This window comes from Balaenoptera borealis (genome assembly GCF_965194805.1).
Source record: "Balaenoptera borealis genome assembly, chromosome: 13".
NCBI classification, from domain to species: Eukaryota; Metazoa; Chordata; class Mammalia; order Artiodactyla; family Balaenopteridae; genus Balaenoptera; species Balaenoptera borealis.
This window is the reverse complement of record NC_138870.1, coordinates 85,874,694-85,887,241: the sequence shown is the minus strand read 5'-3', so window position 1 is coordinate 85,887,241 and position 12,548 is coordinate 85,874,694. Positions and strand designations below refer to the sequence as shown.

The 12,548-nt window shown below is 36.2% G+C and overlaps 1 protein-coding gene across 1 annotated transcript in view; it reads right to left on the bottom strand.

Moving 5' to 3' along the window:
* UTP20 (UTP20 small subunit processome component) overlaps positions 1–12,548 on the bottom strand; it is a 93,174-nt gene that overhangs the window by 22,597 nt on the left and 58,029 nt on the right. The window contains exons 32-41 of the mRNA XM_082349691.1: positions 11,906–11,993; positions 10,889–11,032; positions 10,643–10,693; positions 10,386–10,538; positions 8,905–9,060; positions 8,438–8,578; positions 7,710–7,847; positions 3,862–4,001; positions 3,536–3,618; positions 88–377 (exon numbers count right to left, since the gene is read on the bottom strand). Coding sequence (XP_082205817.1) covers positions 88–377; positions 3,536–3,618; positions 3,862–4,001; positions 7,710–7,847; positions 8,438–8,578; positions 8,905–9,060; positions 10,386–10,538; positions 10,643–10,693; positions 10,889–11,032; positions 11,906–11,993 — 1,384 coding nt within the window. The remainder of the gene's footprint in view (positions 1–87; positions 378–3,535; positions 3,619–3,861; positions 4,002–7,709; positions 7,848–8,437; positions 8,579–8,904; positions 9,061–10,385; positions 10,539–10,642; positions 10,694–10,888; positions 11,033–11,905; positions 11,994–12,548) is intronic.

Genomic DNA, 12,548 nt, shown 5'->3' with positions numbered 1-12,548 from the left:
ACATAGTCAGGAGCCTCGGTCTGACAGGGCCCCACGGACACCCCACAGGGTCACACAGACCTGCTGGGCCCCAAACAGAATGATTACCGTAGATGCCAGACATTTATGGAGCCTGGGTAGGATGTCCCCAGTTATGGTTCCTTGGATATTTTTAATTGTTTTCTCCAATTCTTCCTTATTCCAAGGAAGGAAAGAGATGGACTTCGTGATACACTCGGATTCCTTAGCTGCTGTCCCTTCACAATCATCTGGGTCAGGGTTTTCTAGCTCTTCATTCTTGTCTGACAAAGTCTTACATCCATCTTCCTTCTCATCCTCATCCATATGCTCTAATTCCATGGCTTCATGCTCTGGCAACTCAATCTCTTCTATGGTGTCTATGTTTAGTAAACAACAAAAATCACCTTAAATTAAATAAGGAAACAACACAGTTGTGTTAAGTAGTCTTTTCTATTAACATCTAATAAAAAATATCAACGACTATAAGGGCAAGGTAAGGGCTGAGGAAACAGCAGTAAATGAGAGTGTTATGGTCCTTCATTTCCTTACAGTTAGCCTAATGAGGAATAGAGACAAGTAAACTGATAATTATTAAAAAAAAGTGTGAATAGCAAGCAAGTACAGGGTACTTTGGGAACACATGGAGAGGCTGGGGGGAGGAGGGCTCTTAACCAAAAGAAAGCTTCCAAAGTACTGTGGTTGGAAGTTTCCAAAAGCAAAAACCTACATTCATGAACATGAAAATCATAATGGCAGCCAACAAGTCTCATGCAGAAACGTACCTTATTATAGGATTCAGTTTATTAAAGAAAACTGGGCAGTATTGTAGAGAAAGTCCAGACTTGGCTCTGCTAACAAGCCATGTGACTACAGTCAATTACCTTAACCCTCGTGGGCTTTGGATTCTTCACCAGTAAACTGTAGATGGCACCTACTTGCAAGGCTATTGTTAGGATTAAATGTGACAAAGTCTATACTGTGCCTAAAATATATTTCTGACACTTCATTGACTTTCAAAAAAATGATAGCTATTAGTCTTCATTTTTTTTACTGGCCGTGTAGCTTTGGGAAAGTTACTTTACTTCTGAATCTCAATTTCTCGTATCAAAAATATGCAGTAACTAACACCTAAGGTTCTTGTAAGGTTCTTATGAGGACAAATGAGATAATGTCTATAAAAGCACATTTCACAGTAGATGCTCACTAACTGTTTCAAACTTCATTCATACCTAAGAAGAAAACAGTGAAGTGAATTAATATTTTAATTTTTTAATGTTTCTGTTTATGCAAAATTTCAAAATGCAGATTCAATTGAAGATAAACTAAGGGGCTTTGGTACATTAATTATTTAAAACACAATTGGTTTCTACAAATTCAAAACAGTTTTTCTCTTCATCAGTGTGGCTCTGGAGTGATTTGATAATAAATCAAAGAATTAGATAATTTTGAGTAGGAACACTGCAGTAATGCAAACTAAGGGCCAAGATATTTCAATGTCTTTAGCCAAAACAATTAGAATAAATACCTTGGCCTACTTAAGTGTTTATTCTTTTCCTTATTTTTCTGTGATGGCTAAAACCTTTAGAGTCTGATGTTCAATATAAGCAGTAGTAGTAGGTATCCTTAGCTCATTCTGGTTTTAAAGCAAAGGCTTTTAATGTTTTACCATTGAGTATGATGTTTCATTAGGTTGTTTTTTTTTTTTTTGGCCACGCGACACGGCATGCAAGACCTTAGTTCCCTGACCAGGGATGGAACTGGCGCCCCCTGCAGTGGAAGCGTGGAGTCTTAACCACTGGACTACCAGGGAAGTCCCATCATTTATTTGGTTGGTTGGTTATCTATCTATGTATCTATCTATCTATTTAGGGCTGCATCAGGTCTTAGTTGTGGCACACGGGATCTTTAGTTGTGGTGTGCGGGCTTCTCTCTAGTTGTGGTGTGCGGGTTTTTTCCTCTCTCTAGTTGTGGTGTACAGGTTTTTCCCTTTCTCTAGTTGTGGTGTGGGCTTCTCTCTAGTGTGGTGCGCGGGTTTTTTCTCTCTCTAGTTGTGGCATGGGCTCCAGAGCGCATGGGCTCTGCAGTTTGTGGCACACGGGCTCTCTTGTTGAGGCACACAAGCTCAGTAGGTGTGGCATGTGGGCTTAGTTGCCCCGTGGCATGTGAGATCCTAGTTCCCCGACCAGGGATCAAACCTGCGCAACCTGCATTGGAAGGTGGATGCTCTACCACTGGACCACCGGGGAAGTCCCCCATCATTAGGTTTTTAAAACACATCTTTTAACAGGTTAAGGAAATTTCTATCTATTCCTTGTTTGATAATGGCTTTTATTATGAATGGATATTGAATTTAAGCAAATGTTCCCCCTGTGTCTATATAGATGATCACATTTTTTTGTTTGCTAATGTGTTAAGTTCCATTAACCAATCACCAACTTCATGAGTTAGTGGGGGCTTCCTCTTTTTCAGTCACCTGAAATAGCTGATATAAGGTTGAATTGATCTATTCCTTGAGTGTTTGTAAAACTTGCCTATAAAACAGTCTAGACCTGGCATTTTCATCAGAAGAAAATTTTTTTTTTTTTAATATTTTATTTATTTATTTATTTATGGCTGTGTTGGGACTTGGTTTCTGTGCGAGAGCTTTCTCTAGTTGCGGCAAGCGGGGGCCACTCCTCATCGCGGTGCGCGGGCCTCTCACTATCGTGGCCTCTCTTGTTGCAGAGCACAGGCTCCAGACGCGCAGGCTCAGTAATTGTGGCTCACGGGCCCAGCCGCTCCGCGGCATGTGGGATCCTCCCAGACCAGGGCTCGAACCCGTGTCCCCTGCACCGGCAGGCAGACCCCCAACCACTGCGCCACCAGGGAAACCCCAGAAGAAAATTTTTAAGTACAGATTCAATTTCTTTAATCATTAGAGATCTATTCAGATTTTCTATTTCTTCTAAAGTCAGTTTTTGTATTTTATTTTTCTAAGAATTTGAACATTTCACCCAAGTATTCAAATTTATAAGTGCAAAGATCACAATGTTATTTTACCTTTTTCATTTAATTGTGATCTTTTAAAATTCCTAATATTTATTATGCCTTCTATTGTCATTGGTCAATCTTGTCAGAGGTTTGCCAATTTATGATCTTTTCAAAGACTGATTTTTATTTTTGATGATCCTTTCTGTTGTATCTACTTTATATTTCATTAACTGTTGTTCTAATTTTTAATTCTTAGACTTTCTTTGCATTCACTGCTTAATGTTCTTTCCATACATTAAGGTGATATAATTGAATTTCTGTGTAAATAATCTACAGGTCAGATTTTTTTCACCCATACAATTTAGTCTGGACTTCTCTACTGTTAAATAAGTTTTTTACAAAAATACTCAAACCATTCATTTTAACTTCCTCCTGACTCATTCACTGGTCACTGCTATAAGAGCAGAAAAAGGGAGTAAATTGAATTTTTCTATCTTTAATTCATGATCATAAAGTATCCAAGGATAGGAATGAAATCTAGTTTAAGAAAGTTTAAAAAACTTACTCTCTTTACTCTGAAGTTTTCTCATTTGTTCTTCCAGAGTTTTGTGGTCAAAGTGGAATGCTTCTAACACTATCACTAGCAAACTGTTAAAAAAATTTTCACAGAAATGTTCATTTGATTAATAATATCACTTGACTCTTAAAAAGAGAGGAAAGTTAAAGATAAACATTAAAATTATTTTTACCAGTTTTAGATATTTTTTCAGTCTTAGTATCACCTCACTGATACAAGGTAAAAGTAAACTGAGATTGTACAAAGGTTGTTTCAGAAAATAATCCAAAATTTACATTTTAAAAACAAAACAAAAATAAGCAGTTTGACCATACCTGACACCCAACTTTTGATTGATCTGTCCCGCCTGTAAGACATGAATGAAATGTTTCAAGTAATATATATATGCCGACCAAGAGAGATGTTTGCAAATAGCTCCAATAACCTCTGTGGCAGCAATGGTTATATTTTCATGCTGTAAAACAAATCAAGAGCATCAATAAGAATAAGTATTTGCAAATAAAGTACACAGCTAACTTGGTGCATTAAAAAGCTTAGACAGTAGGTGATCAGCAATTATAGAAAGGAAAGAACGCCTAAACTATACTCCATTGTTTTCCCCTAGCTCTAGGAAAAGATGCTGTCAATGAAAGGAATGACATCTTCCTCTCATTAAAAGATATTAACACACTTTGCTTTCTATTCCACTCAGACCTCCGATTGGTTCAAGCCTACAGACTGAATGAAGTAAATTCAATGTGTAAAAGTTGACAAATGTCAGAATCAACTACAGATTGCACCGCTGAGCATTCGTAAGTACGACACAACGGAGATAGCTTTTCGGAGAACAGGAGCTGGATTTACCCTCACACCTTAAACCAGAAAAGTAGACAAAAATATATGAAACAGTTTTCAGACTTTGGACATCAAATAGTGCAGGACAGTGACTCCTGAGAGAAAGGAAACAAATGAAATGAGCTGTAGAGTTACCCCAATTCATTGTGTGGGGATAACTGTCAGGTCATAGCACATGAGAAGAAACCCAAAAAGGGCCCCATGTCTCCCTGAGTTAAGGGGGCAGAGTTGAGGCTGCGGAGCTAGTGTCCTCAGGGCAGAGAACCAGACAGAAGAAAGCTACACAGAGAAAAGCTGCCCAGAGAAAGAGCTCCTTAAGCTTCAGCTGAGAACTGATCAGTACACACGAGTAAGGAAGAGACAGGGAAAGAACCACCAAAAAGGAAAAGATGAAACACTCATCTAAGACCACACAGGGATGAGAATAGATCATGTTCCTATCAGCCAGAGTAAAAAAACCTCATGATACATGAAGCATTAGGTATTCAGGTACTCAGAAAGTTAGTGCCTCGGCGGTGGGTTCAAATAAGCACCAGACTAAAGGCTGCTCCTGCCTAACAGAGCTTAAAAGCGAGCCTCAAAAGGACCAGACTGGACTTCCCTCGGGACACAGTGGTTAAGAATCCGCCTGCCAATGCAGGGGACATGGGTTCGAGTCCTGGTCCAGGAAGATCCCACATGCCGTGGAGCAACTAAGCCTGTGCACCACAACTACTGAGCCTGCGCTCTAGAACCCGTGAGCCACAACTACTGAGCCCACATGCCACAACTACTGAAGCCCGCTTGCCTAGAGCCCATGCTCTGCAACAAGAGAAGCCACCGTAATCAGAAGCCAGCTCACCGCAACGAAGAGTAGCCCCCGCTCACCACAACTAGAGAAAGCCCGCATGCAGCAATGAAGACCCAACACAGCCAAAAATAAATAAATAAATAAATTTAAAAAAGAAAAAGGACCAGACTACTCACAAGTAGCCCAACTGCATCTGAAAACAATTCTCAGGAACACTTAAATACAAAAACATCCAGCACCCAGCAAAGTCACATTCACAATGTCTGGTATCTGAAAGATAGCTACCAGGCATACAAAGAAGCAGAAAATAACTCTAATGAGAAGAAAAATCAACCCACCGAAATGGGCACAGAAATGACACAGATGATACAGACTTAATAGTAGACATAGATATTAAAACAATTGACCTAATTATTGATATATTCCATCCGATCAAGAAGGGACAGGAAAGCATGGGCATGTTAAGGAGAGACATGTAAGAAAAAGGCCCAAATTGAACTTTTAGAGATGGAAAAGACAATTCTGAGGGAAGATACACTGGATGGGATTAACAGTAGATTAGACAGAGCAGAAGAAAAGATTAGTGAAGTTGAAGACATGGTAATAGAAAAATGAAACAAAATGAAACCCAGAAGGAAAAAAAAAAAGACTATTTAAAAAAAAAAAGAGTGTCAGTGAGTTATGGGACAACTTGGAATGGAATACAATGGAATCTCCAAAGGCAAGAATAGGAACCAAAAATATCTTTGAAGAAGTAATGGCCAAAAATTTCAAAGTTTGACAAACACTATAAATCTATAGATCCAAGAAGCTCAACAAACCCCAAGCACAAGACACCAAGGCACATCATAATTTAATGGCTTAAAGTCAGTGATAAAGAGAAAATTTTAAAGCCAGCCAGGAAAAAAAAAAGATATATTCCACTCAGAGGAACAAAGAATGACTTCCTTTAGAAACAATATAAACTGGAAGTCAGTAGAGTAGTATCTTTAAAGTACTGGGAAAAAACTCAAAACCTGTGAAATTAGAATTCCATACCTAGAAACATTATCTTTCAAAAACAAAGATGAGAAAGGACAAACAAAAGCTGAAGGAATCCAATACCAGTAGACCTGCACTACAAAAAATTTAAAGAAAGTCTTCCTGTCAAAAGTAAAATGATACAGGATGAGTATCTGCATCTACACAAAGGAATGAAGAGCACTGGAAATTACTGATATAAATATGGAAGCAAATACAAAAGATCTTTTCTTTAGTTTTAAGGATCTCTTTAAAAGATAATTGATGGTTTGAAGCAAAAACAACAACAGTGTATTGTGTGGTTTAAAACTAACACACAGGTAAAACTTATGAAAAAAATAGTACAAAGATAACTAATAAGCCAACAGAGATAAAATAAAATCATTAAAGGATATCTAATTAATCCAACAGAAGAAAAGGAGGAAAGAGGAAAAAAACAGAACAAATGCAAAATAAATAACAAGATGATAGATTTAAACTCAACCATATTAATAATCATATTAAATGCAAATGGTCTAAAACCAATTAAAAGGCAGAAACTGTCAGATTGGATTAAAAAAAGCAAGATTCAGCTATATGCTACCTACAAGAAACCAACTTTAAAAGTAAAATCACAAATAGGTTAAAAATAAAAGACTGTAGAAAGGTATACCATAACAATACCAATTAAAGCTAAATATAATTTATTTTTTCATCTATATCTCTTTACTATTTTACTGCCATCTAACTCTGAGCGGCTTACTGGCTCTTCAAACTGGAATTTAGGGATGCATTCTTTTATCCACTTAAGAAATTCTTAAAAATTTTTTGAATATCCTGAAATAATAGAGGAAACCTATCCTTGAACAAGATCACATAATCAACAGTATAAATTCAAGTCACAAATCCTGATATTATCTCAATTAGACTTAAATATTTATCAAGTCTTTACCATGTGCCAGGCACTGTTCTTAGGCACTATGAGGTATAAAAGTGAAGACATTCTGAGTTCAAATACCAGTTCTGACTCTATATGTTTTTGAGAAAGTTCTATAACCTCACATATTCTCAGTTTACTCCCCTATAAAACAATGATAACAGTCTCTACCCCATAGGGTTGAGTTGTTGTGAGGATGAAATCAGATTACATATTAAACTACTTAGTATTGTGTCTGTACCTGGTATAGAGCTAAAGAAAAGGCAGCTGTTGTTTTATTTCATTTCTTATGAGCCATTTGGGAAAACAATGAGAATTAAGGCCTATGATACAAAAATAATAGTATGCCATCTTAGTAATGTGATCATTTCTAAGCGAGGAAATATTTTGTGGTTGGCCTTTGTGAGCTAATAATAGCAAAAATAAAATAATAGCCACCATATTTAGAGCAAGTGCCAGGCACAATTTTAAGGGCTTTAGAACTATTCTAGGCCTGTAATTACGGTGACATCAGTATGGATGCCACCAACCCCATCTACATTTTGGAAAAGTGTGTCATGGTATGGGGAGAAGCTTACTGGTTTCTAGATCTAATGCCCTACCTTGATCATTTTCTCATCAAAAATTGGAGTCATGGCATAAGGCATGATGTAATTCTGAAGAGATTTAGAAGACAGCACAATTTTGCCTTCCATTAGTTGTTTTGCCAATTTCTTCAAGGCTCTTGCTCTTCTGTGGATCTATGAGTCAGATAAAATATGAATTAGTTACTGAATAATCTCAACTACAACCAGCTCCATTTCGGTATCATGTTCCTCTTCCATGAAAAGATTAAAAGAGTGAAATACAGTCCATGTGTTACATCAGCAAACACTTGTGCCTTGATTTGCTTTCAGAGACACAATCCACAGTATTTCTTTACCAATGGATCCTAGAGCATTTAAACTTCTTAGGAAATGGCAGGGAAAGGTGACACTATTATTGTGGTTTGTGACACCATCAAGGAAATCCGACCCCAGGAAACAATCATCTCCTATGCAAATTTGATGATCACAAAGACCAAGGAATGAGAAGCTCAGAACTTTTGGGAAAATTAAAATATATCTTTTTCTTTTTTTTTCTTTTACTTTTTTTATTTGGCCGTGCCGTGCGGCTTGTGGAGTCTTAGATCCCCGACCAGGGATTGAACCCTGGCCCTTGGCAGTGAAAGCGTGGAGTCCTAACCACCGGACAGCCGGGGAATTCCCTAAAATATATCTTTTTAAATGAGACAGAACGGTTTGAAACACTTGTCTATAGACAAGAAAAAAAAAGCAGAATTGTCTTCTACCTGAATGTGCTTCATATTCTCAAAGAAGTCCATTTCTGGATCATGGCAATCAGTTAGCTGTACCAAGTCTTTAAATTCTGGTTGATTTGGAAAGGTTTGAATTAAACAGGAAAGCAGCGTGGTATAATCTTGTTGAATACTCTGCAAACATCGAGTTGAGAAAAAAAAATTTTTTTTAATTTTAAAAAGAATTTGCTTCTTAGGTAATACAAAGAAACACCAAAAAAGTCATTACAATTTTTTAAAAAGTAACACATTCCCACTGAAACAACAAACTATATAAAATCAGAAGTGACTGCCCTCTTTTCCATTCCTACTCCCCTGTTAAAAGTTTGCTGAATATTTATACAATCAAGTATTTTAATTAAGTGTACTAAGCCTGACTGCTTTTCTACACAACTATAGCAGAAGTAGGGAAAAACAAACAAAACCCACAGATAGTAGTACTTAATTGCAAACCCCAATACCTCTGTCTGGCTCTTCAATCCTTTCCTCAGTTTCTCCAGGAGTGAACGATGAATGATTTCTCTATATTCTTTCTCTGTGACATTCATAGCAGCAAGCTTTTTGATGATATTCATCAAGCACATGCTTGCATTATCACTTAAAGACATGTCTCCTAACTGGACACAGGAAAAAACCCAAATTATTCTGTACAATAACTATAATATTGAATAGTATTTCCCAATGGAAGAGTTTATAATATTTAGCCACTGTTCTGTATAAAACTCTCTACTAAGAAATGTCCCACAGGTACTTCATACTTAAGGAAGAGCCAAACATAGGGTTGTGAGGAATACAGTAAGTGACTTTGAAAAGTCATGCTTACTGAGAAGTGTCAGTTATTTCAGAAAATACTGTGAGATGTACTATTTTTTTTGTTACTGATTTTGCCTTTATTTAGAAATTTGGTATTTTATCCGTCATGGATTTTTTTTTCTTCTTTTTTTCATTTTTTATTTAAGTATAGTTGATGTAGAGATGTACTTTTTAACTAGCTTTATTTCTCAAAGCAAACAGAACAAAAGGTTCACTAAAGCCAGTTTTCAATATTCAAAATCAGGTGATCACTTACAATGACAGAGTTGGCTGGTATAATTCTGGTTAGCTGCTTCAGAGTTCCTGGTTTAAGGAATGTAGGTTGTGAGTGTAGAAAAAGTATTCCTAACTCAGCCAACCAGGCAGTGATTCAGGATCCCTCATGTTGAAATTTGATAAGATATATGAAGAATGAGCCCAAATGGGGAGATTACGTTTTCCTATATTACTTAATCTTTAGTATCAGATGAACAACTATAAAATGCCACAAAAAGATAACTGATACAACTACATAGTTAACTATTAACCAAGGGTTTCATTTTCCACATTTTTGAGTTTTAATTCATTTTCGCAACATGGCACTTAATATAGTTGTAAACCCCTTTTATTTCTACTATATCAATAAAAGAGGGCAAACTTAAATAATATAGTTACATAACTGAAAAAATTGATATTTAACTGACACACTATGAAATTCACCCTTTTATTGTACAATTCAATGGTTTTCAGTATATTCAGAAGGCTTTACAACCGTCACCACTATCTAATTTCAGAACATTTTCATCACCCCCAAAGGAAACCCATTAGAAGTCACTCTCCCCGTTCCTCCTGTCCCTCACAGCTCCTGGTAACCACTAATTTACTTTCTGTCTCTGTGGATTTTCCTATTCTAATACACAGCTTTTTAACTTTTCAAAGTGCTTCCACATATATTATTTTATTCAAAATATCTGCCTTTCAAATCATGAGCATAACAGTATGGTCTTTGCCAAACAAAATATTCTACAACTAAAAGAAATTTTATATTAAAAATCCCATCCCCCTCCAAACCAAATTAAGAAATTAGGTCATTTAGTCATATTATCAAAACAATAAAAAAAATTCATAAATTTTTGCTATAAAAACCTACCTCCATGTTATAGAAACAATTATGCATAACAGGAATTAGGTAGTTAACGTCCATGGTTTGCATCTCTTTAATATAAGAGGTGATGGTCTGGAACGCTGAGAAGCGAACATCAAAGTTGATATCATCAAGATGTCTTTGATCAAAGGCGTTAAGCTACGAGAAATGCCATTGAAACAATATAAATGAAGGTATATAAATCTTAAATAAGGAATAATAATACTTTGGAAGCAAAAGAGACATAAGATTTTCTTTCTTACCTTGACAACATCAGTAATATATTTTAATCCACTATCAAAATCAGAAAGAGTCTAAAAGGAATGAAAGCAGTATATTATTAGTGAATAAACCTTAACTTGTCTGCCCACCTCCCTTTGACTCCCTGCCGCACTCAAATATACATGGAAACATCATATCAGCACCAAGCAAGCTGCTAATATGCATTCCACATCACAGTTATCTTTTGAAAAAGGGGTGATTTTGGGGTAAAAATGAATATTACAGACCTGGAAAACTGTACAAAGCAACTGTCTTGACAACTTGTTCTTAATAACTGAGAAGAGTTTTGCTAGAGGCTTGAGGAAGCTCGTAGGCTCCAGACAATGTTTCAACAGGTTTTGTACTGTCACCAGAATATCAACCTCCGTATCCTTAAGAAAAAATATTGAGAGACATCGTATTTCAGTAATTTATAAAGCTGGTCAAATTGGCTTTAATATATTATAGCACAGAAAACAAATAAGTATAAATAAGAAGTAAAAGTAGTAGTACTTACAAAAGTTATTTCATAGTCTTTTAAAAGTTCTTAGCTTTTTAACTTAACCAAAAACCTGTAATAGTGTCCATTAACAGTTTCTTCCTTTAATTCTAATAGGAAATATGCATGGTTTTGAAAAATAATTTCTTCTATTTTCTAGTTAAAGAGCCAAGAAAAATGAACTTGCTGAGGAAAAATACACACTTCTGGTTGTTCACAAATCTGTGGTCTTCTAAACTGAATTACTATTGAGTAGGAGTCATTCAGTATAACTCCTAAGGCCTTATAAATGAGTGTGCAAAATGGGAAGACTCTTTTAATCAAGACTGAACTACGGTTTGAAAATCATATCAGAAACTCTAAACTATGCCTGAATATTAAAACAGTCTGACTTTTCATTCAGTTTGCCACTGTCACCATATTTAAGAACAATGCATGTCTCAGGTTGCAGATTTGTTATTGATCAAAGTCAGAGAGGGGAAAAAATCCTGAAATGGATTAGAAGCTAAACAAAGGAAAATAAAGGGTTTAAGACTTTTACTGTAATGGTAGATGATGAGGTTTCCACCTTCTCGCCTGACCCCATGCCTCTTTCTGTCCCAATTTTTCTCCTCTGTTTTCAATTTTATGTTTCTGTATGAAGTCTTTTCACAAATACTCTGGGATAAATACATCACAGAATCTAGCCAATAAAATTATTGTTTACAAATAAACCTAATAATAAAGTGCCACTTCAAAGACAAATAAATGTGCTGTCAATTCATGCCTGAGCAATACTGCCACGGTGGAGGAAAGGCAGGAGCAGTGTAATGAGCAGAGAACTTTGTTCTTTTTCTTTCATAAACTTGCTGATCCTGGAGAAGGAAAAAAAATGGGATATGTAAGGAAGATATATAAGTTAAGAGTATTTCTCCAAGAAGTTAAACTTTTCGTAAAAAAACATCTGTGATGAAAGACCCAGGTGGCTTTTAAGTATGTGTGTATGTGTAAAAAGCTTAACTCAGTTATTTAGCAGTGCCCACTTTTATTTCCCTCCAACTTCAGGTTGGTGGCTACTATTCTATTGCTTTTGTAACATCTGATTGTGTAGGTGGGTTATAGTAAACTCCAATCCTATAATTAGTAATTGGTAATTACTTATTTCACAAGGAAACAATATTTTAAGTGCTGAGACTTGTTTTAGGCTTTATATACAACATTTCCATGTAACTCCCAAAACAGCCCTATAATGTAGGAATTATTAACCCCACTTTGCCCAGAGAAAACTGTGGCTCAGAGAAGTTGATGTCACACAGCAAGGAAGTGGTAGAGCAGGTCTTTCAAATGTAGTCTTTCTGGTGCCTAATCACTCATCATCTTCTCACTATCACGTAGCCTATGATAAAATTTAGTAAGTATATTTCCTATGG